The following is a 26,846-nucleotide window of genomic DNA, read 5'->3' as shown; positions in this document are numbered from 1 at the left end:
GTGAGGGTCTCCAGTTCTCACTGAACTTCATAGCACTTCCATTGTAGCAGCTGCCACATTGATAGTAATTGATAGTTTGAGTACCCATCCCACCTAAAGATGATGTGGCAGGTGCCCAGGGTGCATCCCTTCCAACCAAGAACAAGGTGCGTCAGGCCATGGTCCATACTCAGCTCCTCTGATGTCTTCACCTTCACCTCTCTCTTCATAAGCCTTTCACTTCCCTAACAAGCATGCGAGGACTGCCCCCACTTTACTCACCCCTCTCCCAAATATTCTTTGAGCTCATGTAACCAGACTACATCTGCTCACCCTTCAAGACTCCTCTATGCAGCTTTTCCTGCCCAACCCTCTCCACTGCAGGTCCTGTTAGGTATCTTCCTGAGTCCCCTATTATAACTCTTGCCATCATCACTTCCCTGTCATGACCCGTTCTCTTATCTGTCTCTAATGATCTGTGAGATTCTTGAGAATTGAGAGGTTTGCATTCAAATCTGTGTTCTCCCTGCCTATCACTAGTAGTTATTAAATATTTCTTGAGTGAATGACAAGATAGAGATTCTGGCTCTTTGGAATTGAGGGTCAGACTCAGGGTTATGGTGATGCTATTCAGGTTCTAATTCCCATAAAGCCTGGGGTGGGGGCAGCAGGTGCCACCTCCTTTGTAACTTTAAGGGGATAGGGGAAGGTATCTGGGTCATAACTGTAATTGCCACCAGAACTACCCGATGTAGGTGTTATGCCCTATTTAAATAGATGTGGAACCTGAGACTCAGAGAAGTGAAATGCCTGCAGTAGGTCCTACAGCTGGAAAATACCTCAAGCCTATTTCAAGGTTCTTACAGAATTTCTGCAAAACAGAAAGTGGTAAAGAGATGCCCTGTGGGCTTTGAGACAGGTTCTTTGCATCTGTTCTCTTATGTCTCTAGTGACCTGTGAGATCCTTAAGCTGTCAAACACCTACCTTAGAAATGCATTTCCACAAGTCCTGTCCCTTTCTTTTCCTAGCTATGGCATTATTTCTCTCTCGCTTCCAGAGCCCTGCAACTCAATCACACCACATAGACCATGACTACTCTTTAGCTAACTTAATTCTGGGATTGCTCAGTGGAGGTTATCACATAATGACTATTGATGAAAAGAGTTAAACTTTGTAAAATATTTTAAGAGATTTATTCTGAGCCAAATATGAGTGACCACGGCCCGTGACACAGCCCTTAGGAGGTCCTGAGAGCATGTGCCCAAGGTGGTCGGGGTACAGCTTAGTTTTTTATGTTTTAAGAACGCATGAAACATCAGTCAAATACATTTAAGAAATACATTGGTTTGGTTCAGAAAAGCGGGACAACTTAATGCGGGGGCTTCAAGGCTATAGGTACATTTAAACATCTTTTGGTTGACAATTGGTTGAGTTTATCTGAAAACCTGGGATCAATGGAAAGGAATGTTCAGGTTAAGGTAAAGGATTGTGGACCAAGTTTTATTTGCAGAGGAATCTTTTAGATAGCAGCGTTTAGAGAGAGCAGGTTGTAAAATGTTCCTTACCAGATCTAAAAGGGTGCCTGGTTCTTAGTTGGTTATCTCCCGGGTGTGGGAAGGAAGGAAAACAAAGGGGAAAGGGGATATAGAACGTGGATTTTTCCCACAAGAGACTTTGCAGGGCAATTTTAAGGTATGGCAATGAAATATCATTTGGGGTAAAACATTTTGATTTTCTTCCTTGTTATGCCAGAGTCAGATTGGAAAGTAAGTCATGATATACACGGTCAAAACCCATCTGATGAGAATTTATGGTTTTTGTAGGCCATGACTCCCCAGACCTCTTAGACAGGAATTTGGACAAGACAAAAAATCGGAGCTTAGTCTTCACGATCAACCCCACATGCCAGGCCTTGTGGTAGGCACCTAACATTCATTCAGTAACTACAGTAACTCTGTCCATTGTGTTCGGAGCAAGCTAAAAAGGCTGGATTACTGGGGAAATGGAAAGAAGCCAGCACTAGGGGACTGGGTTCAAGTCCGGAAGGAAGGGGAGGTTGTTTAGCCCTAACTTTACACTAAAGTAACCTTGGCTGAGTAATTTAGCCATCTAAGAAAACGAGGGGATAGACACCACAGATGATCTCTGAGCTCCCTTGAAGATGTCTGTATGAAAGATTCTCTCCTTTCCATGTCCCTTCCGTGCCACTATTCCGAGCATCAGCCTGATCCTAGGAGTGGTGACGTCCTGCTCAGCCAGGGGCTGCTCCTCAGTTCCCATAGAGGCAAGTCCGGGTCCTGACTTGGCCAATGGCCCTGGAGGCCGCTGAGCTCCCCAGGCCCACAGCGCAGCGAAGTGGGCGACAGGTCATTCCAGGACAAGGGGGCGGAGGCTCCAAGAAACTACGACTCCCAGGAGGCCACTGGGTGCCATCCGGCAGCTTGGGCCTGGTGCGTGTTGGGAGCCGCAAGCGGCCTCCCGCCGCGCTTCATTGTTAAGACCGCTAGGCCAGGTACCCCGCGCGCATGCTCAGTCACGTCCCAACTAACTGGGCTTCTTTCCTTCCTGCAGGCCTCTTCTCTTTCCGGTCTTGCTAAGGCGCTCCTTTCCCCGCCCCACCTCCGCCCTCTTTTCAGGGAATTTCGAAGGGGCGTGGCCTCCGGCAAGCGCGTCCCCAGGGGTGTGTATACGCTCGTTCACGGGAGGTTAAAGAGGGAGGGGACTAAACCTTGGGTGTGGGAGGCAGAGAGAAGACCGCGGGGAACGGAAAGCGCATGCGTCCTAGTGGTGCTGCAGCGCCCAGGGAGTCGCGGAGGGGAGGGGGGGGAAAAAAATGGGCGAGGGGGACTGACGCACGCGCGTTGGGACACCAGAGCCCCGCCTCCTGCTCCAGGTTTCCCCTCCTCCTTCACCACCCTCCCGGAAGTGGACCCGCCCTCGCGCCCACCAGCGGCCACCCCCCCTCGCGGCAGGCCCCGCCCACAAGGCTCCGCCCCTCCGGCTCTCCGCCCCCTCCTCTGGTAGTGGCGCCGGCTTGCATCCCGGTCGTGGCGGTTTTGGTGCCTGAAGTAGGGAGCGCGGAGTCGTTCCCGAGAGAGGCGGCCAGGCTATGCTCGCCGGTTTCCGGCGTTCCGCTCCGGCCAGCCAGAGTCTCTGTCTCAACCTGTGTCCGTGCCCCAGCAGTCTCCTCAGCCCAGCCCCGCGGCGCGGTTGGCGGCGGCGTCCCAGGCGCGCCCCCTCCTCCGATGGCGGCGGAGATCCAGCCCAAGCCTCTGACCCGCAAGCCGATCCTGCTGCAGCGGATGGAAGGGTCCCAGGAAGTGGTGAATATGGCCGTGATCGTGCCCAAAGAGGACGGCGTCATCAGCGTCTCGGAGGACAGGTATGGACTGCTGCCCTTCTGCCGCGAGGAGGGGCGGGACGGGCCGACGGTCCCCGAGCCCGCATCAGGGGCTGTGCCTCCGCGTCGGCGCGAGTGTAGACTTGCTCCACCAAGTTTTACTGTAATGCGCCTCTTGGCGGTGCCGGTGTCCAGCTGCGCGCCGCCTCCGCTGCGTGGCTCCGGGAGCTGGGACGGCGGCGTGCGCTCCGGCTTCACCCCTGCGGGAGCCGGGTGGCCCTCGGGGTAACGGTGCGCCGGCGGGACTTTGGTCCATCCCTGAGGGCAGGAGGGAAAGAGGGAGAAGCCGCCCGGCCCTGCAGGTGTGTGCTTGGGAAACGACGCCCTGAGCCTCCTCTGCAAGATAACCAAGGGGTTTGGGGTACTCTCTGCTACAGCTCCCAGGGTTTCAAACTGAGAAAGCAAATGCCACTCCCTTCTCCCAGACATTCCCACCGAATCCAGATAGCCCAGACATCTTAGGCTGAATTCAATGAATATTCTAAGTTGTACCAAAAGTAAGTTTAGGCTTCTGCGTGGTGCCTTCTCTCCTTTCCCCTCCTTATCTCTTGGAACTCAAGGAGAAGCACGTAGAACTTGTAACGGATCACTGCTGCAAATAGCTCTTAAGTTCCTTCCCTTTGCCTGTTTCCTTTATTTTTACTTAATTTTGCTTAATTTGCAGAAGTGGAACTAGTTGTTCTGCCTTCACATATTCTCCCTATTTTGCGTTTTCCCTTTAACCGAGTGTCCTTTAATAATTGCAGAAATAAACCTGATGAAGCTAATTTCTAGAGGAATGTTGCTTGAAGATAGTGTTATGATAATTTATCTGGAATTATTTCTTTGCTAAAATCCATATACGCATTCTTAAAAAAGAACACTGTAGAGGTACATAACACAGGGGTTTTACAGTAAGTAGGTTTTCTTAATATAAGTTCAAATCATGCAGAGGTAAAGTGTTCTTTCTTGGTGACTCTCAAAATTGAGAGGCTAAGCAACAAAGTGCTCATTGCTGTCTTTATAGTCGTTTCAACACTTTGCATAGTGTGTGGCCTCAAAAACTGAGCTTGATAGGTTTGTTCATGTCTTAGATTATTCAGTGTAATTAGGATAAGTATATTAATGACATGTTCTTGTGTACATCATGCTCGATACAAATGGCGCCTGATTAATTTCCAATGCAGATCCAATGGAAAACATTGTAAACATACACCAGCAAGCATTCTGCAATGAACAGAAGAAATTCGTGACTGAAATGGAGTACATGGATGTAGGACCCTTTTGAAATTCACAGAGAAGCCTTACGAGAAAGTTTGATTTTTTTCCATAAAGGCAAAATTTTATTAAAAAGACTGCTTCTGGACCTAGAAATTCTTTGTCACAGTATTGTTTTTATGGGATATATTCCATAAAATATATTGAAGGAATATATTCGTAGATGTCACTTTCCCAGTCTGTAACTACTGGAGATGGAACTGATCAATTTCTAACTGCTGTGGAAAATTCATATGCAAGTTCATGGAATCAAGAAAAGGAGAAAGGTAGTTAAACCTAAGCTCCTTTAATATTTTATTTATTTACTTTTTTAAGACTAGTCAAGTATGGTAGTGAGAAAGGGAGAAGAGTAGAACAAGGAGTTCAATCTGTAACTGACTGTGAACAATTGAGATAATAAAACTACCTTCAGACCAGCCTAAGCTCCTTTAATATTAAGGTGTTATTATAGTATTGATACTTCTGATTCCCATTTCACCACATTTACCTTGAAGGAAACAGCTTTACTGGGGTATATTTTCAAGTGTTTGGAGACGCTGAAGTAGTGTATATGAATGAAACTGAAGAATAAATTTAATTTTATTATAGGATGAAAGAAATGCAATGTTTAGCTATATCTTAGCCTAATTTTCACTTTCCTAGTTTACAGTGTAAATAACAGAAATTATTTTGTCGTGGAGTTACTGTTAAATAAGGTTTAGCCATAAGTCTGGAATTATTATTAATATACATTTTTTGTTATTCAAGTTGACAAGTCTGCTTCTTTGGGTCATGTACTCAAACGTGAACATGACTTTGTTATTTAGAGCTCAGTTTTGGTTATGGTTTTCATTAGAATTGATCTATCTTCTTGCTTTCCAGAATTCAATGTTAATGTCACTTGATATAATGCTAAATATATGAAAATGGAATATTGATTTTCATCACAACCTACAAAGCCATTACCATTCACTGCTTTGGCTAGAAACTAGTAATGTCCATTCCTGAACTCTAAGGTTAAAGCCGCAAGTAATGTCCCATACCTGAATGGCAGTGTTCCATAAATTCTTAGGAAACCCTGGTTTATCTTTTTGACCTTTGACGTTTTCATTGCCTTTATGTGTGCCTTTGAAAACATAACATTTTCCATTTTAAACAGTGTTATACAGTATATGCTTCATGTCCGTTTTGTTTTCTTGTCTGTGAGTTCCCTAAGGAGCTTTGTGTGTCTTATTCATTGTATCATCATTAGGGCCTGACATGGTACCTGGCATGCAATAGGTCCTTAATACACTTTTGTTGTATCAGTGACTGATGTGTTTTGTTGCAGTTCCAGAAAGCACAGCATCTTAACTATTGTAGGCTTTTAGTTGATATTTGTTGAATTAATGATATGATGACCTATGAAAGCCTTACGTGGACAAATACACACTTGTAGGAAAAGTACTGGACGAGGTGGACTTTAGAGTGCTTCGAAATGCCGAAAGTCCATGAATTGCTTCATTTATTCTGTCAACAAACATTTGAGTACTTACTGTGTTCCAGTCACATGCGTACATGGTAATGATGAAAATGATAAGATCCTTTCAAGATGCTCACAATTTAGTGGAGGAATTTTAGAAGAACATTGCTTAATAAAAACAAAACTACTACTTCCAAGATTTAGTATTGGAAAGAGAATTTGCAGATGGAGAAGAATGGCTGGATTCCACGATCCATGTTGTCCCCTAAATTTTACCTCCCTTTGGGGGATTCTTTCACTCAAACTGCCCTCAATAGTGGCCTGATAATACTCATGTCTTCAAGCCCAAGAGTGGATAAAAACTCTTGCCTTCAAGTTCCTTTTACCTGAGTTCAAACAGCCTTGAACTTTACTCAGTATCAATGGAGGAAATATAAAGGAATAGAAGAAATATAAATACAATCTGATTTACAAATATAGATTTCTGGTGCTACCATAGTACAGAGCCTGTTTCAGGAACTCCCCACCCTTGTCTGAGTTTATCTTTGCCTTAGTTGTAGTTGGGTTATATACCCAAAGGGCATACCAAACTTTGACACTTTGGATACCTCATTTCCGCGCTTCTTTTTGGACAGTCTTTTCTGAGTGAATGCCATTTTAGCATTCCCTGCCTAGGAGCTTCCTTTCAGATATCTCCACTCTGTTTTGGTCAAGACTTACGTTTAGTCTACAGCTTAGCAGGGGCTCCTTTGTTTGGTGGCAGCCTTTTCAAGTGATGAAATCCAGGAGGGACCTCTCTCCTGGTGGGACCCAGTCCCATGTAGATCTTTGTATCTTCGTAAGTTCTTTATAAGCATATCAACACAAGTCAGTAATCTTAGCATTCATACAGAGATTTTCAGTAACTAGGTAGTTTCTATTAGGCAATTATAGGAAATCATTCCCTCTCTAGGAGTTAACTACAGGTACAAACATTGTCCTCTGGGGTTGCCAATGAACCTCCTGCTTGTGGTTAGAGAACACCAACAATCTCTTCTACAGATGGGTCTTGCAGGGTGAGTAGGAGTTCTTGTGAAAAAGCCTTTCCTGTGGAGGAAAGGGCATTTTAGATAGAGGAGGCAAGAAAACTCCCATTCATTAAGAAGCACTAGAATATCCTGATTAAGGGTAGACAACGGAGCCAATTGGCTTGAGTTCAGAACTCAGCACTCAGTGTCCTCACATTTTGAGGAATCTGGAAATTAGTGCCTGCAGGAAGAGTGACTCTGATAGCAAAAAGTACTGAACCCGTTGGGTGAAAGATTTCAGGGTTCTTTTTCTGGATAAAAAGGCCTGTGTTGGTGGTAGGGTGTGGAGAAGGAGGCTGTAGGAGAGAGAACTATAGAGAAGAAGGGTACTGGCGAGGGCGATATGGGGAACTGCCTTTTTATATTATGACTTTATTCAGTACCAATTTATACAACATAGTTAGCTGTGTTCTCTCTAAGTCCTGAGGGCAGAGCACAAACAATTGTTAAGAGGGGGGTGAGATTTTTATCCCAATATAAAGAAATCTGACCCCCAATGCCTAGCACAAAGGAGATAGGCATTATATGTTCCTTGAATGAATTAAGCAATGACTGGTGATCACCTTTTTGAATTGAAATGGACCTGAGGATGTTGTGCGATTCTGTCAGCAAAGGTATTTAAGCCTGAGAGAAGTTTAGCAGCTTGCTTTAACGCTGGGGTGACCAACAATACAATATGGGATGGGAGTGGGAATGGGCTGGAACAAGGGGGTTGGATTTTTTTCTACTTCAAGGGCTTTTTTTTTCCAACTCTAAATTACTGTGATTCGAAGTGGCCATGACTACTTGACTATTTCCTGAAAAAAAACGTTAAAATTTTATTTCATCTTATGTATCCTCATAGTATTGGTTCATTTACCATTAATTCTTTTTATTATGAAATTGCACTATCTCAGTTCTCTGCTTCAACCATTAGTTTGATAATTAGACCTTGGTGCAGTTCAGTTGAGCTCCTGGTAGAGTTTTATGTACCATGTATTTTACAACATTTGCACAATTTTCATAAGAAATGCAAATCAAAGTTTTACAGTGCCAAGCACAGTTCTGAAAGTTGAGGACTCTTCAGAGTGAGGGAGTGAGGGCTCTGAAGTCAGCAAAATTAGAACCCATCTAAACTAATTTTTGAGTGTGTGAAGTCTCTAATAGCATAAAATTAATACACTTTCCACTGCGCACTTGAGACTCGTCACTTGGTGGTAATAATTGTGGATTTCAAGGTCCCAAAGAGGGAACTTGTCCTGTATAATTGTGGAAAATTAGACCTTTACTCCGAATTCAAAACATGAAGCACTCTTCATGCTAGCAAATCTTTCTGGAAACAGGCTGCCTCTGTGTCTCTAAAGGTCAGAAACAGACTGACGTTTTAAGGAAAGATCACTATGGGAAAGCTTATTTGAGGAGGCTTACTAGAGTAGGATTAGCTTCGAGTGATCCCAGAGCTCCTGACAGTTCTGAATTTCCTGTTTTTATATTATCAAACCAGAGTCTGTCCAGGACCTCACAGATCTTAATCAGTATATATTCATCCAGATATTGCAACACTATGGGAAAGTTAGGGTGGCAATTCCAACACTCTTAAAATGAGTGATTTTTAAATCATGAAATCCTGACCATCTGTCTTACACCTCAAGTGTTACTAATCTTACTTTGAAGAAGAAATATAGGTAAAAAATCATAGGATTTAAGTAGCTAGAAGAAACTTTAGAGAGATGGCCTTTTCCAAACAAACAAAATCGAAACTTTAGAAAAGGAAATGTGAGTTTTTACTTGCGTAGCGTCTTTCTCTGGCTGTCTGTTTTCACTTTGCATTTGGCTTTGAGAAAGCATGGAGAATCATATTCATGTCATTAAAAATATCAGTTTGGGGGAAATTACAACACTTTGTGGCATTTAGAAATCAATAAGTAGATTGTGATTTAAGACTACTGCAGTTGGTGATTTGTTGATATCTGTAACACTAAACTAAATTGTGTACAGGATATACTCATCTGAGAAGAGAATGACCACCTTACCAAGCTTTTCTTCTCAACTATTGTCAGAATAGAAAGAATTCAAAAAGAGATCACACTGCTTTATTTTTATATGAGTAGGTCTCCCAAGGAGAGTGTTACAATTAACCTAGAAATTCCCTGACAGAGAAACAAACAAAAACAAACAAACAAACAAAAAACCTCCCCTTGTGCAACTTCAGCAAGCACTCTTATTAACTCTTTAAAAAATTTTTTTAAATTTGAGGACGGGGGCCTCTTCATCCACATATTTTATTTAGTCCTTAGTAAAAATTAATTGAGAAGTATAATAAACTAACCAGTAAGACCGAAAAAGAAAAGAAAATGTTATCTACTTGTCTCTTGGCAGGGAGTGCGGCTTTATGCTCTCCTGTGCCTTTAATTTAAGGATTCTCGGAAAAGAACTGGGACTGGGAGTCTGATCTCAGCTCTGGTCTGCATTGACCTTGGCATTTCCTGGGGCATTTCATCACTCTAAGCCTCAGTTTGTCCATCTGGCAAAGGAGGGGATTAGATTTCCTAGCTATGACTCTGGTACTGTGATGTGCTTCTGTAGTGACTAGATAAGTAGTCTCCGCAACCATATCATCCTAAAATCTCAAGTGGAGGAAAGCACATATTAGGGAAAAAGCAGCATACTTGTGTGAAACTGTCAGCACCTCATGGTGCAACCATAAAACGATGCTTTCTGGAGCCTTTGGTTGGCAGCGGTTATTTATTCCTGGATGAAATATTAAGAAGTATTTGTTTTGTGTTAGTGCCTAACACCCAGTTGAACTGGACTCACTACATTCCTACTTCTAGAGGAGTCCTTTAGTTTCGAACAATTTATCTCTGGGTGGTTTTCTAGCACCCAAGTCAGGGCCTGGGTTATCTAGATGAATGCTTTGGAAACTTTTTTGACCACAAATCATAGTAAAAAATATAGTTAGCATCGCTACGCTGACATACTTTCTCACACATATACACACATATGACAGAAACAAAGGTTTTATGAAATGGTATCCTCTTAATGTGACATGCACACCATTTTCTGTTCTGTTGCAGCCCTTATAAGATCCTAGTTGTGACCCTTTCAATTTCGTGACTCACTAAAGGGTTGTGAACAACAGTTTGAGTTACTACAGAGCTTTAGAAGAACTGGTAATGTTTCGTACCTTCTTTTTCTCCCGTTATGTAGTTTCGGTTTTCTAGAAGATAGAAATGTAATTCGACTTGGGGACCTAAACCCTACTAGCCTACCCCACCTCTGGCCTGGCCTGCTTTTCTGAAATTCCCGCTGACATTATAGATTTGACCCAGACTGACTGGAAGCCTTCAAATCAAGAGATAACTGTTCTAAAGCCTTTTAGCCCAAAGCCAGAGAGGGTTCAGAAAAAAAGTAGGAATGTACCAAATTGAGCATTTGCTATTGTTTGAGTGTCTTCATTTTGGCTTCCTGTCATATGTTAATTTATTACTGAGTTAGGACTCAGAAATGATGCATCACATCTAAATTATGAATGTCGCCGGGTGGGGTGGCTCACGCCGGTAATCCCAGCACTTTGGGAAGTTGAGATGGGTGGATCACCTAAGGTCAGGAGTTCGAGACCAGCCTGGCCAACATAGCGAAACCCTGTCTCTACTAAAAATACAAAAATTAGCTGGGTATGGTGGTGGGCACCTGTAATCCCAGCTACTCGGGGGTCTAAGGCAGGAGAATCGCTTGAACCTGGGAAGCGGAAGTTGCAGTGAGCTGAGATTGTACCACTGCACTCCAGCCTGGGCAACAGAGGGAGACTCCATCTCCAAAAAAAAAAAACAAAAACAAAACAACAACAACAAAAAAACAAAAATAAATAAAATAAAAATAAATAAATAATAAATGTCAGTTGCTGACTTCTCTGTGTGACTATGCTTTTCTTTTTAGCTGGGCAGATCTACTTATGATACAGAACTATTTAGAGATTTTATGTATTTTCCTTTGGTTATGAAATTATTATCTCTTCTCCAATTTCTAAGGATCAACTTAAATTTTAAATAATTATCATAATAATCACTCTGGAGTGTGTTTACATTTTAAATAAAGATAATAGGCCAGACATGGTGATTCATGCCTATAATCTCAGCACTTTGGGAGGCTGAGGTGGGAGCACTGGCTTGAGGCCAGGAGTTCAAGACCAGCCTGAACAAGATAGCAAGATCCTGTCTCTACAACAAATAAATAAATAAAAGATGATAACCACAATAAAGAATTACTGCTCATAAACCCCTTAGCACAATGGCTGTTAGTATTTCATATATTTCTTTCTAGCAGTTTTTCTAATGCAGTTTTCAAAAATATGATTGTAACACACTTTTATGTTCTTGCCCTCACTTAAACTTTTGCCAGCACCTACCTGGATTTTAACCATCGTTCTAAGTAGCCTTATATTTTTGCTTTCCTTCAGTATTCACTCATATTTATTTAATGATTACACTGTATATACTTGGCCCCTGATCTCCCATCATGAACAAGGCATATCCTGCTCTCAAGGTACTGGTAATCTAGTCACTACATCATAATTTATCTTTTCCCTATTTATTTACATTATTTTCAGTTTTCTAAATGTTATGATGAACATTGTTACACATACAGGTGTCCACTTCTATCCCCCACTCTGAGTTTTTTGATTATTTCTTTAGGAAAGATTGTAAGAAGATTGCCATACTATTTTCCAAAAGGTTTATGCCACTTTAAAATGCTTATAGTTATGTGTGCATATGGGAATATTAGTTCTGCCATACCTGACCAGCCATGGATATTATTATTTTAAAATTCTTTTTCATGATTTGTTTGATAAATGGTGGTACTTTATTGATGTTTATTTGTATTTTTTTAGCTGACAGTCAGTGAATATTTTTCTGTTCATTTATTTCTAGTTGTTTTTCCTTTTTGAGTTGTCTGTTTCTGTCCTTTGTCCATTTCTCAATTGAAGTCTTTTGGTTCTTCTTAACAATTTCTTTTACATATATTCTATAGATATAGTAAGAATATTAACCCCAGGCCTGTTATATATCCAGATGTACCTTACATTTTGTTGTTTGCCTTTTCATTTTTTATATAGAAAACATTTACTTTTAAGTTTAGCTATCAAAATTTATTTATTTAAACAATTTTAAAATAAGAGACAGGGTCTCACCATGTTGTTCTGGCTGCAATGCAGTGGCCATTCAGAGGCACATTCCCGCTGCTGATCAACAAGGGAGTTTTGACATGCTCTGTTTCCGACTTGGGCCAGTTTACCCGTTCTTAGGCAACCTGGTGGTCCCCAGCTCACATGAGGTCACTGTATTGGTGTCTTACTTAGTGTGGACACCTGATTAGCATAGCGCACTATAGCCCAGAACTTCTGGGCTCAAGTGAACCTCCTGCCTCAGCTTGCTGAATAACTGGGACTACAGGTGTGTGCCACCACACACCTTTTTTAATAATTGAAATTTCTTCCGTAACTCCTAATTTTTGAAAGTAACACTTTTCCCGGAGAGCCACTGATACTCATTTTTCTTTCATCTTAGTTATATAATTTGATGAAAAAATAACTTTTCGATTTGTTTGAAGTGTATTTCATTAAGTGGCATAATTTGCGAAGTGTAAATGGATTTTCCTAAAAGTTGCTGTTAATTATTTCAATATTACTTATTGAGTGGTCCTTATATTTTCTTTTGTATTTATTTGTGAAACTAATTTTGTCACAAACTTTAAGTTCTCATAATCAACAGGGCCTGCTGTGGCCTCTGTTGTGTCTTAGGGAATCTCTTTGCCTCTTTTAGTGCCAGTTCTACACTTTTAATTATTGTAGCTAATGACTTTTTCTTGACTTCTTGCCATTATGTGTCTGCAGTGATAGCCCTAATCTCTCTGGCCAGGTCATCTGGCTAATGGGAAAGGAATCAGATATTGGCTCTTTCCAAAGCCTTAGGATTTTACAGTCCCAGTTTCTGTGTCTGCAAATTGGGAATAATGACTCATTCTAGTGTTGTTGGGAGGTTTACATGAGATGATCTTCCTGCAGCACCTGCAGCACTTGGAGCATAGATGGTGCTCAAAGTTTGTTTTATTTTTTGTTTATAACACCAGCACACCTCTAAGCAGGTAAGCTTTTTCTGTTGCCATGGTTCCATTAAGACTATTTTAAGACTCACTTTGGATATACAGAGTTTGGGCTGTTGAACTTGTTTTTTGTTTTTATAGAGTTCTGAGCCCCTTTTCTCTTCTCTAATATAGAAGGGTGAGGTTAACTCTCATCTTTGTACCACCACTTTCCAAATTTGCCCTGTGACAGCCAGTGGTAAGGAGAGGTGTGTGGTGGGTGGGTGCTGTGTTCTCCTTTGCAGGCTTCTCTCTCTCTCTTCATTTGCTATCTTGCCCTGAAATGGTGTGTCGTTTGTCCCCACTGGTCTCCTGGACAGCAAGGGTTGTATCTTCCATGGCTTCCATAAGGAATATATTTAGGGAAGGATAAAAGTTTAACTAAATTGTTCTTAACCAGAAGCTTAGGCATTATAAACTGGCAACTAGCAGACTGAAGTCCACCCTGGACAGATTTAGAGTGGTCCACACACAGTGTTTTTAGAAGTTTTGAATTTGTCGGCAAGGTTTAAACATATGGACTTCACATAAACATCCAGATTGCCAGCTTCTCTTGACACATGGGAAGACGGAGCTGTGCCAAGCCATGAAATTACCGCCTGCAGACCCCTTGCTCCTGCTGTGCCTGCTGGGGCTAAGGTCCTCTGAGCTGACTGTGAGAGGTGAAGGTATGCTGCCATGGCTGCCTGCCGGTGGGAAAGCAGCACATGAGACCCAGAAAGCTTTCATCTAAAATCTGAAATGCTTCCCCTTTTTTGGACTAAGTAGTTAGAGCTTTTTTGATATTTAGAAGAATAAAAAGAAAAAAGGAAATCAAAAGATATCCAGAAAGCTCATGTTTCTAGAAACTTAGGTGCGGGCCAAGGGAGGAAGCATATACATAAAAAATCAAGACAGTTTTTATAACAGATGCTGATGTACCCAGTAAATATAAAAATAAAGGTGGGTATTGGTAAATTAAGGATGGCGTTTACCCTGATTCCCTGTCTGGAGGCATTTTTTGGAGGGCCAGGGACTGGAGTCAGAGAAGCCTGGGTTTAACTCTTTGCCACTTCGTATTTAAATACATTTAAATTCTAGTTTTAGAAAAGCTTAAATTACATTGTTGCTTTTTATTTTGTGCATCTGGATTAATATTCCTGGAATCAGTTTACATGCCTTGTTGTTAGAATCTCAATAACCTGTTTCAATGTTCATTGGGGGAGAAGGAGTGTTGAAATGGCTAATTTATTTCATTATATTTTGATTTGGGGGATATTTTTGAATTTATATTTGAATGGTTTAATTAATTCTGTTTACATGTCAAAGCTTAGATTGTTAAATAGTTTTGAAGGATGAATAATTTTTATTTAGAAAATTAAATTAAGGAGATTAATCTGCATACATTAGCTGAATTGGCATGCTGTTTGAATGGATTAAATTGGTTTGGAGTTTGGTTGCAGTGTGACTTTTCTGACTTATTTTTCTTATTGAGCTTCCATTTGGGAAATTTCTGTCACATCAGATGTGCAAAATATAAATCTTTGAGCTTGATGTGGATAGGATAGGGCAAAGTTTGAGAAAGTAAAGTTCACTCAGTCCGAAAAGGTTCTGTCAACCTTTAATAATGAGATTCAGAAAATATGATTTAAGTACAGTTTATTTGAGTGCAAAGCTTGAGGATGATCACCTGGAAACACTGACGCCAAGTGAATGGGGTCAGTGTTCCAACGTGAAGTTAAGGTTTCACTTACATAGGTAGAGACAGAGAAGTTCCAGCAGGATTACGTCATTCATATAAGACCAGAACATACACCACAGTGATTTGATTGGTTACAGATTGCTACATTCCAGGGAAGAGTCCTTACTCCGTGAGAAGGGACAAGGATCTGAGGGGGTCTTATCTCTGGTGCTGCTTGGCATTTTAATTATTTACAGAAAAAATGGCAGAAGTTGCAGCTGTATACCACGTGACTTGGGCTGCGTAGCCATATTCCTCTCAAGGCTCAGAATAAGTTAAAATTCCAACAGCTTTAAGTTGGAATTATTTTAAGTTTGAACAATTTTATTTCACAGTTCAGTGTAGTATATGGAGAAGAATCGGTCCAGAAAAGTTCTCTTGAGGCTCTGGGGGCATATGTGGGCTTGTCTACAGGTAGAGTATATTTCTCCAGGGTGTAGTCCCTCTCACCTCACTTTAATTTTTTGTTTTCTTTTTTAAAATGTTCTACCTTACTGTTTACTAATTTCTCATTATTGAATTAGTGGAAGTATAGATCATTGTCAGGATTGAACCCAGAAGAACTGTATACTGTATATCAAGTTGTTGCTTTATTGATAAGTGAACAAAAGATTGAGTTCTTGAGATTACTGTGATGAGATTTCCAGTGCTTATAGGCACTTTTCTAAGGGTCTTTGGCTATAATTGAAGTTCTTATATTTTGGTCATAAGAACTTCAATGATGTCCTTTTCATTATATAATTATGGGAAACTACATTCTTAAGCTTGAAGGACTGAACTTGAACTTGAAAGCTTTTGAAGCAGTGAACGGTTTTCACATTGCACAAGTAAGTTTGTCCTTTGAGGGGTGCTGCTATAGTCACTATTTTCAGGACCCAGCATTGCTTATTTCTGCTTTTTCAAAATTTTTAGTTAAAAAGTTGATCTGTCTGTTGCTTTTGTTGCCTAGTAGTTCATGCTTATGTATGTGGAAAAGTGAGGTTAATGATGGCAACAAATCCTGGGTGGATTTGCAGAGAGAATGGGATCTAAATGACAGAAACATTTAGTTACTTGAAATGGAGTTTAGCTAGGAGATTGCAACAATTTGAAATTAAATAATCATAGTACAAAAGAAGTAAGGTTTTAAAAATATTACTTATTTGATAGTTTGTTTCCCTTGAAGAAATTCTGAATATTTGAATGAAAAACAGCAGGTAGAAATAGATACTAACATTTACATTTACAAAATAATCAACCTTGGTGGTTATTAGTTGATGGTACATGTATATGCAAAATTCACAAGGCTGTGATGAGAAAAGTCTCCTTCCCACTCACGGGTTTTAAGATTTTGTGAAAGGAAAACTGATAGAATTTGCACAAGCTCTAATGTACATGCCCTGATATGGATCTCTGGGCATTTCTGCTTCAGCTGTGTTAAACTTTTCACTGATAAAACTGCTTTGGTGGGGGCAGGTGTGGTGGCTCACGCCTGTAATCCCAGCACTTTGGGAGGCTGAGGTGGGCAGATCACCTGAGGTCAGGAGTTTGAGACCAGCTGGGCCAACGTGGTGAAACCTTGTCGCTACTAAAAATACAAAAATTAGCTGGGTGTCCATCCTGGCTCACATGGTGAAACCCCCTCTCTACTAAAGAATAGAAAAAATTAGCCGGGAGTGGTGGGGGGTGCCTGTAGTCCCAGCTACTCAGGAGGCTGAGGCAGGAGAATCACTTGGACCTGGGAGGCGGAGGTTGCAGTGAGCCGAGATCGCACCACTGCACTCCAGTCTGGGCAACAAAGCGAGACTCTGTCTCAAAAAAAATAAAAATAAAAAATTAGCTGGGTGTAGTGGCAGGCACCTGTAATCCCAGCTACTCGGGGTGCTGGGAGAGGAGAATTGCTTGAACTCGGGGGGTGGAGGTTGCAGTGAGCCGAGATTGCGCCACTGCACTTTAGTCTGGTCAGCGGAGCAAGACTGTGTCTCAAAAAAAGATAAAAATACAAATAAATAAAACTGCTTTGGGAGGTCAGGGTCACAGGGATGCTAAGACTGCTGCCTTGATACTTTTCTGCTGATGCCACAGTGGCCTCTCTCTGAAAAACACAGCCCTCCTAGGTCCAGGAGGCATGCAACAAGGATCTTTCACACAGGGCAGCCAAGTCTTACCCCTCTACTATCTCTTCCTGAATATGGAGGAAAAGTTCTTGGCCTGAGAAATTCCTCATTTCTTTATCCTAAAACCACTGTAATAGGACTGTGTGTACTCAGAAATGGATTTATCTTGTATTCTCTCTCCAAAGAAATATATGTGGTTATCCTGGAGAACTTTTCTACTCTATCAGTAGTAGGGATTCTTGTCTATGTAATTAAAAATATTCTCCTCTATTGGAGAATTTTGCTGATGAACTCAGTGAACAAAAAATTGCCCAGTTAGAAGAGGCGAAGCAGGCTTTTCTCAGACAAATTCAGCATGAGATTGATTTGGAGAAGTCACAGCAGGCACTGGTTCAGAAGTGCCATTTACTTTTTCTTTTTTTTTTTTTTTTGAGATAGAGTCTCACTCTGTTGCCAGGCTAGAGTGCAGTGGTGTGATCTTGTCTCACTGCAACCTCCGCTTTCCAGGTTCAAGCGATTCTTCTGCCTCAGCCTCCCGAGTAGCTGGGACTACAGGTGTGTGCCACCATGCCCAACTAATTTTTGTATTTTTAGTAGAGACGGGGTTTCACCACGTTGGCCAGGATGGTCTTGATCTCTTGACCTCATGATCTGTTCACCTCTGCCTCCCAAAGTGCTGGGAATATAGGCATGAGCCACCGCTCCCGGCCTTAGAGGTGCCATTTACTTTTTTGACACCCAGAGGAATAACATCGCTTTGACCTCGGAGGCTACTTACTGAGAATAGCTGCATAAAGTATAGAAGGCTATAAACAATTGCCTGACTATCATATCTCTGTGCAGAATATTATGGGAGAAGCACAAGGTGCAGAGCATCTCTGCACAGCAAGAAAAGGAGACATTTGTCAAGTGCATTGCACAGTAAAGCTGCTCACAAAGAAGGTTCAAGCACAGCCAGCTCTATTAACGTATCTATCCCAATTGAGACAGCTGGAAACAGTTGACTGACTAAATGGAAACTGATCTATGTAACAACACGTTTTTGTATCGCTGTCTACTGAAGTTATTGTATATGTTTCCTAAAAATGAAAAGTTTGAGTTTCGTGTAATGAGAGAACTAAGTCCATTGGCCAGGCAGATGTTTTTCACCCTTCTTACTCTGGACTTTCAGTTGTTTCAGGATCACTTTTGAATAAGGAGCTTACTTTTGTTAAAACTTGCTACCTTACTAAAGATTATAAGTTATAGTTTAAATTTGTAATTAATTCTGCCATCTTGCAATAAAGTGACAATTGAAACAAGGTTTTCCAAGTTGCATAATGAAGTACTATTTGACTTTTGTGATGTGGGTGAAAGTTAAAGATGCCCTTGAACTACAAAAAAACAAAAACAAAACAAAAAAAAAAAAAACTGCTCTGGGGCTTGCAGTGCTTGTGCTTGCATGTGGCCACTGTGACACAAAAACCTTCTTCCTTCCTCCTTCCCTACTTCTCCCTCCCTCATCTCCAGATAGCTGCATTCTCTTAGCACACTCTTCATGTATTTATTAAAGCACTGCCTCACAGTGAAATTATTTCTCTTCTGCCCTGTGGTCCTTATCATTGTATCGCTCAAGACCTCTAGATCAGGGCTGAGAACACAGTAGGTAAAATGAAACAATATAGGTTTGTGTTATGTATTAGGTCACACTGTGGAAGAGTTACTTTGAAAATCAGTTGTCTCCTAATGATATATAGTAATGGAGTCCCTTAGGTTTCTTTGATACAGAAACCAGCTCTGGCATTTCCTGGTAGGAGACTCAAGTATCTTGCAGAATCCAAGGGATACATTTGGTCCTTGGGAATAGAACTGAAGACTGGAGCACACGGACAGCCAGGAAATCTCTTCTCCCTACTGCTCATCGGTTTCTGTGTATCTGCCTCATTCTCTCTTGCTCACACTGGCTTCCTCTGTTTCTTTCTTAGTCCACATGGCAGAACATGGCTGCCAGCTGCTCCTGAATTTTACATTACCGTCTAGATAATCAGGGAGAGATTGATCTCAGGCTCCCAGAATTGCAGAATTCCTTGGGAAGTAACCCAGTGGTCTGGTCAGGGTCAACTGCTCATGCTGGAATTATGGCCAGAAGTAGGGTCATGTTGCAGGGATATGGCAATCCCCGCTGCAGTCTGTGGATGGGGAGAGGAGGGAAGGGAGGAGGGGCATGTCTCAGAAAGAGATGAAAGATAAACAATCCAGCAGGTGCCCACTACTGGACCCTGTGGGCATGAGATGAGCCCATGCCCTTGTGGCTTGGAGTATCATTGGTCATTGCTTTGGTAGCAGCAGAATAATGAACACTCACAGACTCTTGTGTTTCTCCTCACCTTCATTGCTATTTTCCTTGAAGTCTGCTCATATTGCAGGTGACATGTTCAGATGGCCATTTTCTCATTGCTTTATTTGCTGATTTGATGTGTGGACTATTTTCCTGTAGTGAATATAAGATGAAGAATGGGTAGATATTTCAGTATGAGTGTTCTGAGCAAAAGCCATTGTTATGTGACAAATTTTAGCAATGGTGAGTAGACCCCATATGATAACCATATTTTATAAACTCCAAGTAAAAACACATGGCTCAACAAAATATTTTTTCTTCTGATGGATGAAATTATTAAATTGTGTTTTGTGATATATTTAACCAACTGAAATCCAAAAAATAACATGAAACTTGACTGCCAAGCATATATGGGCACAGTATATATCCTGTCTCAGAGAGGAAGTGGGAAAGCCTCAAGTATATTAGTAGTAATTAATACTAGGTTACTCTTTCAGAATATGTACCATCGGCTAGACACTGGGTTAATCTGTTTATGTGCCTGTTCTTATTTAATTCTAAAAATGATTGTATGAAGTTAGTAGTTTACTGTTTGTTTATTTTTTTTTAGACAGAGTTTCATTCTTGTTGCCCAGGCTGGAGTGCAGTGGCGCGATCTCAGCTCACTGCAACCTCTGCCTCCCGGGTTCAAGCGATTCTCCTGCCTCAGCCTCTCGAGTAGCTGGAATTACAGGTGCCCGCCACCACGCCCGGCTGATTTTTGTATTTTTAGTAGAGACAGGGGTTTTACCACTTTGGCCAGGCTTGTCTCCAATTTCTGACCTCAGGTGATGCACCCACCTTGGCCTCCCAACAAGTTTACTGTCATTTTAAAGATGTAGAAACTGATGCAGCCAGGAAGAGGCAGAGTGGGGAAGGGCACCCTGATTCATCGGACTCCACAGCCCTTCTACTGCACCTTACAATGCCACCTCTCCATGGGGCGCTCTGGAAGAAGATGCAGAGGCACGAGTATGGAGCCTCCATGGAAATCACAACAGGCTGAACTTGGTTTTTCAGAGGAAAAGCTAGCAATTCCGCTAGCCAATCAACAAATGACAATACAAATTAAATAGAAGAGGGCAGATACCCCTAAGACATTCCTTTTAAACCCTTGCAACTCCCTTCTTTACTTGCTCTGAGTATTGGCATTACACAATTGTAGATATGACTTTGAGTTATATTAGGAAAAGCTATGCATTTGTTGTTGGAACAGGGTCCTTAAGGAAGTACTTAAGAGCTGGGTGGGGCTTTTATCAGTGTGGCCTAACCAAGTGTAATTAATGTGTCGCATAACAACATTTCTATCAACAACAGACTGCAAGTATGACAGTGGTCCCATAGATTATAATGGAGCTGAAAAATTCCTATTGCCTAATGACATTGTAGCCATCTTAACATTGTAGTACAACTTTTTCAATGTTTAAATCCGTTCAGATACATAAATACTTTCCATTGTGTTACAGTTGCCTATAGTATTCAGTCCAGTAACACGTTGTACAGGTTCATAGCCTAAGAGCAATGGGCCATACTGTATAGCCTGGATGTGTAGTAGGCTATGTACCATATAGGTTTGTATAGATACACTCTATGATGTTTGCACATTGATGGAATAGCAACTCTACTGGTTTATTTTTCTCACATAACAAAACATCTGGAAATAGGTGCTCTTAATCTCTTTATTCTCCTTTATCCCCAATTTGTGGCTTTCATCCTGCCCCATGGTTGAAGATGACTCTTTGACCTTCAGCCTCGCATCTGCTTATAAATATGTCACAAGACCACCTAGCTGCAAGGAATGATGAGGGCATTTATTCTTTAATTATTTTTAAGCAATTGTTTTTTAGCTGAGTGCATTGATAATTGAACAAATTTGGATATTGGAGAGATAAATGACTAGTATGACCTCCCATGAGGCCTTTGGCTAGGAGAAATTCTTTGTACTCATCTGACCAGTGTTCATGCTTTAAGCTTAGGAGTAGCTTTTTCTCCAAATGAGTTCCGTTTGCATTTTGTACCCTGTAAAAGTATTTATAACTCTTCCCCCTACTCCCAGCTCTGCCCCTTCTGCTTATATTGCAGGATTGCCTTTGCTGCTTGAAACTTGTTTCCAGATTGGACTGAATGCTGTGATCTAAATCCTTATGCCTGGGGACTTGTGGTTTCTTGAGTTCAAGCATATAGGCCTGGGACTTTTATTACTGATACAAAGTGATTTGACCATGTACCACCATAAAGTGAATCAGTTAATACGGCAAATGGAAATGCCAGAAAGATTCCCAATTTTTAACTGTCTTTAGGAACCACCAGGAATCATTCGTTTGCTCTTCTTGTTTAGACACCACATATTGAACTGCTGGAGGAATTCGTAAGAGCCCAACCACTGCATGTTTCCTACCAACGTTTTTATTCCAGAACATCTGTAGCAGAAGTTCCCTTGTGGGTTACAGGTATAGTGAGGTAGTAATGCCTGGTGGGGCCTGGAGCAGCAGGAGCCTCAGGTTGTGTGTTTCCAGCTGTTAGAAGCCCTCGTTAGTTCCTTGGGGTGCTGTAAAAGGGTGAGAGGCTTCTCGCTGGAGATACTCATGACTTCTCACATTCTGTATACATCAACCTGGCCGTACTTTCTCTGTGACATGTTCAGCAAAATATTGAAGGATGTTTTCTTTACATTCTAATGTAAGAAATTTGCCCACAATTTAAACCATAGACTTTTTCTTGGGCTATTGTCAAACGTTGTCTTGTGGCAAAAAGAGCATGGAAGAAGGAGTTATAAGACCTGAGTTAAAACCATGCTTTTCCAATGTATACTTAATTTTTCTGAGGGCCACTTTTCAAATTTACAAATGGGAAGAATAATGCTTCCTTCTTCATAGGATTTTGGTAAGAATTAAGCAAAATAATGGATATGAAAAAAAATCTTTGTAAAGCTTTTTTATTAGGGGTTGCTGACTCATATGGCCTTAGGCACAAGGCAGGTAACATAAATGAGTAAAGTGGCTTGCTTTACCTGGGTGTCAGAAATACTATACAAGAGGGAGCAGTGGGGATTGTGGCACACTGGAGTGTTTGCCTAATGAAAGAGGGCAGCAACTTCTTGGCACTAGCTGATGTTTGCCATCTGGGAATGCGGACCCAGTGTCTCCAGATCACTGGATTTTTCCAGAAGTGCTAGAAATCAATTTTTGTGTGAAATATTTACATTTTTAAAGTTAATGCAAAAACTTTTTTTTTTTTTTTAAACTTTACGGGAGCAAGCACAGTATTAATGCGCACTGGAGCCAGCCTTTTGTGCTGTAAAGATTAATTTCTTTAGAAAATAATACATGCCAGTTTATAATATTTATCGACAAGGTTTCCAACTAGAAAAGACATTTGTATCTGGGTGGCCTCCCTCATCTTGCCATCTCAGAAATTTCTGCTTCAGATTAGCCATTGAAAGGTTATTCCCCGAATGTGTTAAGAGAAACATCTATGATTCTGCCTCTGCCAAACGGAAACTCAGAGAAGAGGCCATTTTCATAGAAATCAGACTGTGTCTTCATTTTTAGACAAGCAACAGGAATGTCCCCAAAAACCTAAGGAAAGGGGAGTTTATTATGAGCCTACAGGGTAACTCCTGGAAGCCAAGTTCAGAAGGAAGGTCACTAGACATTATGAATGTCAAGGTTTGGGGTAGAGAGACTTGAGAACTACGTAGGATAGTGCTGTCCAGTATGGTAGCCACTTGCAGCATGTGGCTATTTAAGTTTAAATTTAAATTAATTAAAATTAAATAAAAAATTCTTAAGTGGCACTAGCTGCATTTCAGGTGCTCAGAAACCACATGTAGCTAATGGCTACCATACTGAACAGTGCAGATTGTAGAACATTTTCATCATCACAGGAAGTTCCATTGGACATTGTGGATAGAGGGTCGGGGGGCGTAAAGTGGGAGATCTAGTTAAAGGTTAAACTAAATGATGGTGGTGCCTGAACTGAAGCATTGTCAGGAGGGCACATTAAGAAGGATTTCAGAGTTACTGAGAGGTAGTATAGTTCAGGGATTAAGAGCAAGGATTGGGTCAGATGGTGCCTGCTTTACCTTTACTTAGCTGTATGCTCTTAGGCAAGGTACTTAAGGCTTACTTTCCTAGATGATAAGTGGGGATTATTGAAGCCTTGGGGATGGATGCAATATTGCAGGAAAATACGTAGAATGAAAAGGGAGGAGGGTGAGAGAGCGATCAAAGAAATCAAAGAGAATGCTGCAGTAGCTGGCACTGAGGAATGGCCATCAGGGAAGGCCTTGGAAAGAGATGGATGTTCACTGTGTTTCAAAAGATGAGTGGATTCTGGATCTCTAAGTTGGTCAGTGTCCACATATGGACAGCACATTGGATCAAGAGTGGGCAATGGAGTCAGACCTGAGTTCAACGTCACCATTTTCTAGATGTAACTAGATATGCAGCAGTTAGCACACAACACCCCATTACCTGGACCTTTGTTTTCTTAGGTACAAAATGAGGCTAGTAATAGAATTTATCTCAAAGGTTGTGAGGATTAAGGGATATAATTCATATGAAGTTGTAGTAAGGGGCCTGATAAGTGGTAAATAAATACTCAATAGATGTTAGTGTTATTAGAATCTGTCCTTGAAAGGTGAAAGTTCAATAGAGTATCATGGTAGACATGGGTTGTATAAATATGAAGAATTTACACCAAATATATATTATGAAAACACCCTGTCAGAAATTTAGAATATGAAATAAATAATTTTGGTAAAAATGAAGTTTCACATTAATAATTATTACTCATGAAACTTATTACCCAGAACTTTGTAGAGAAATAAATTTAAGTAAAGTTTAAAATTTTGAATTCATTGATGATAAAGCCACACTGGGTGATGAAGGAGAATGCAAAGGGTATTTGGTGCATCTGAGAGAGCATATTAAGATTCAAGAGCCATTGTAAATGTTCTCCTTGGGGACGAATGGTCACATGCCTTACAGGAAATGGGAAGAGGACTTTGCCAGCATTTTATCATGATGAGTTGCTTCCAGGACAATTCCTCTTTCATTGTTACTCTATGAGATTTTCCTTCTCTTTCATTCTAACGTCAGTCCCAGTTAGTCTCTACTCACTTTAAATAAAAAAGCACAATGCAGAAATAGCTAAAGGCAGTGTTGGATGGTGAAGAAACCAGTAAGATCTACTTGGACTATATCCCAGCTCCTCCACTTACTAGCTGTGGGACTTCCCTCAGAGAAATTAAATCATTTTAGAAATGTGTTCTGGTGTTATGAGGATTAAAGGACAGAAGTTGTACGTAAAGCTCCTAGCACATGATAGGATTTTTAGATATTACACAAATGCTTTAATTCAGTTGGTATCTCTAATTCAAAATTTTCTATTTGATTTTTGGTGAGAATTTTGTGTCCCTGGTCTCAAGTACAGTGTCAGACATGTTGTAAGCACCTCAGTAACTGTGCATTAGATTAATAATCCAAGAATGTATGTAACTCTTTGTATATTTGGAGAAGAAATTACCTATGCTGTTATTTCTACTGCTTTTTTATCTAAAGTGATATATCCAGGTTAGATGTTTTTATAACTAGGTATTTGGGAAACAAATACCGTAAATGGGAGCTATTGTAATAATCTAGAACTTGGATTTTAAAAGCAACGGTGTGGAAAATTTACCTTTCACAATGAAACTGGCATTTGACCTTTTATTGACAAATATATTTTGTTCATATCAATGGAATATGAACAGGAATGTCACAACATGCCTAAACATGCAATATTGTAATAAGTAAATATTATTGTATTTAGAATTATATTAGTTAAAACATTGCAGATGTAATAAGTCCTGGAATACACAGTATATCACTATATTTTCTGCTTTTTAATATAAATATATGTTTTATATAGTAAAATGGAAAGACATTTTCCAGTGTTGTCACTCTTAATTTATGTTTCATACTGCCTACCTAAATAACAAAATAATAATTTTTCATCATTTAATTCTAGAGGTTACTAGTTTCTTTCCCATTGAATGGACAAGATAATTTATCTTGCTGTAATATTCAGTGGCAGAAAGCAGTATCCCTTCAGTACCAGCCGTCATTTGTTCAGTGACTTAAGCTATATGAAATGTAACTGAAAACCAGAAAATAAACAAAAATAACCTTTAGCAGCCAAAATGCGGCATAAAAACTCTGTTCCCTAAAATTTGTATGCTTTTCTCCTCTTAGAAACACCCTTTAGATACTTACTTATGTACTGATTCCATAACATAGCATATTTCATTGATTCTGAGATCTACAGTTTTTCACCCTTAAGTATCTCTGAAATCAGGGTTAGTGACTTAAAACAGCAATCATAATTTGTGCAAGATTCAGTGAATTGTTGAGGGGAGGTTGGGGTAGCTGGCATGGCCACATAGTCTCTTTCCTTTAGTAGACTTGCTTGGATGTGTTCACATGGTAGAAGGGCAGTAGCAAGAGGCCACTTTCAGTGCACCAGCACTTCTCCAGCCTCTGCTCAGATCATGTTTGCTAATGTCCTGTTGAAGAAATAGACTGCATCTTGATAAGAGGAAGACTCCAGTCATGTTGCCAAGGAGTGTATATTTTGGGATGGGAGAGATTTCTGAGAACATTTTTGCAAATAATCCACCATGATACTACAAGGAATATCAAAGTTGAATGTTTTTTTTCTTTCAGAGTCATACATAAAATAATGTATCTTATAATTGAGGGCATCTTAGAGTTGATAAAAATATAGTCTGTTGGGTTTCTAATTAAAACAACAAAACATTTGTTGTGGGAAGTCAGGGACCCCGAACGCAGGGACCGGCTGAAGCCATGGCAGAAGAACATAAATTGTGAAGATTTCATGGACATTTATTAGTTCCCCAAATTAATACTTTTATAATTTCTTACACCTGTCTTTACTGCAATCGCTGAACATAAATTGTGAAGATTTCATGGACACTTATCACTTCCCCAATCAATACCCTTGTCATTTCCTATGCCTGTCTTTACTTGAATCTTTTAATCCTGTCATCTTCTTCGTAAGCTGAGGAGGATGTATGTTGCCTCAGGACCCTGTGATGATTGCGTTAACTGCACAAATTGTTTGTAGAGCATGTGTGTTTGAACAATATGAAATCTGGACACCTTGAAAAAAAACCAGGGTAACAGCAATCTTCAGGGAACAAGGGAGATAAGACTTGGAGCCTGACTGCCGGTGAGCCAGATGGAACAGAACCATAGTTCTCTTCTTTCGAAGGCAAATGGGAGAAATATTGCTGAATTCTTTTTCTCAGCAAGGAACATCCCTGAGAAAGAGAATGTGCCCTGAAGGTAGGTCTATAGATGGCCCTCTTGAGGCGGCCGCCTTTTATGGTCAAAGCTGAAGGGATG

The 26,846-nt window shown here is 40.7% G+C and overlaps 1 protein-coding gene across 1 annotated transcript in view; it reads left to right on the top strand.

The window, feature by feature from the left end:
- The first annotated feature begins 2,730 nt into the window (after positions 1-2,730).
- WDFY2 (WD repeat and FYVE domain containing 2) overlaps positions 2,731-26,846 on the top strand; it is a 176,797-nt gene continuing 152,681 nt past the window's right edge. Inside the window, exon 1 of the mRNA XM_011939056.1 lies at positions 2,731-3,362. Within this exon, the coding sequence (XP_011794446.1) occupies positions 2,755-3,362 (608 nt within the window). The 5' untranslated portion in view covers positions 2,731-2,754. The remainder of the gene's footprint in view (positions 3,363-26,846) is intronic.

The sequence above is a fragment of the Colobus angolensis genome, unplaced genomic scaffold, assembly GCF_000951035.1.
Source record: "Colobus angolensis palliatus isolate OR3802 unplaced genomic scaffold, Cang.pa_1.0 Scaffold101, whole genome shotgun sequence".
Lineage (NCBI taxonomy): Eukaryota > Metazoa > Chordata > Mammalia > Primates > Cercopithecidae > Colobus > Colobus angolensis.
Note: the sequence above shows the minus strand (reverse complement) of the source record. Positions and strands in the feature narration are given on the sequence as shown.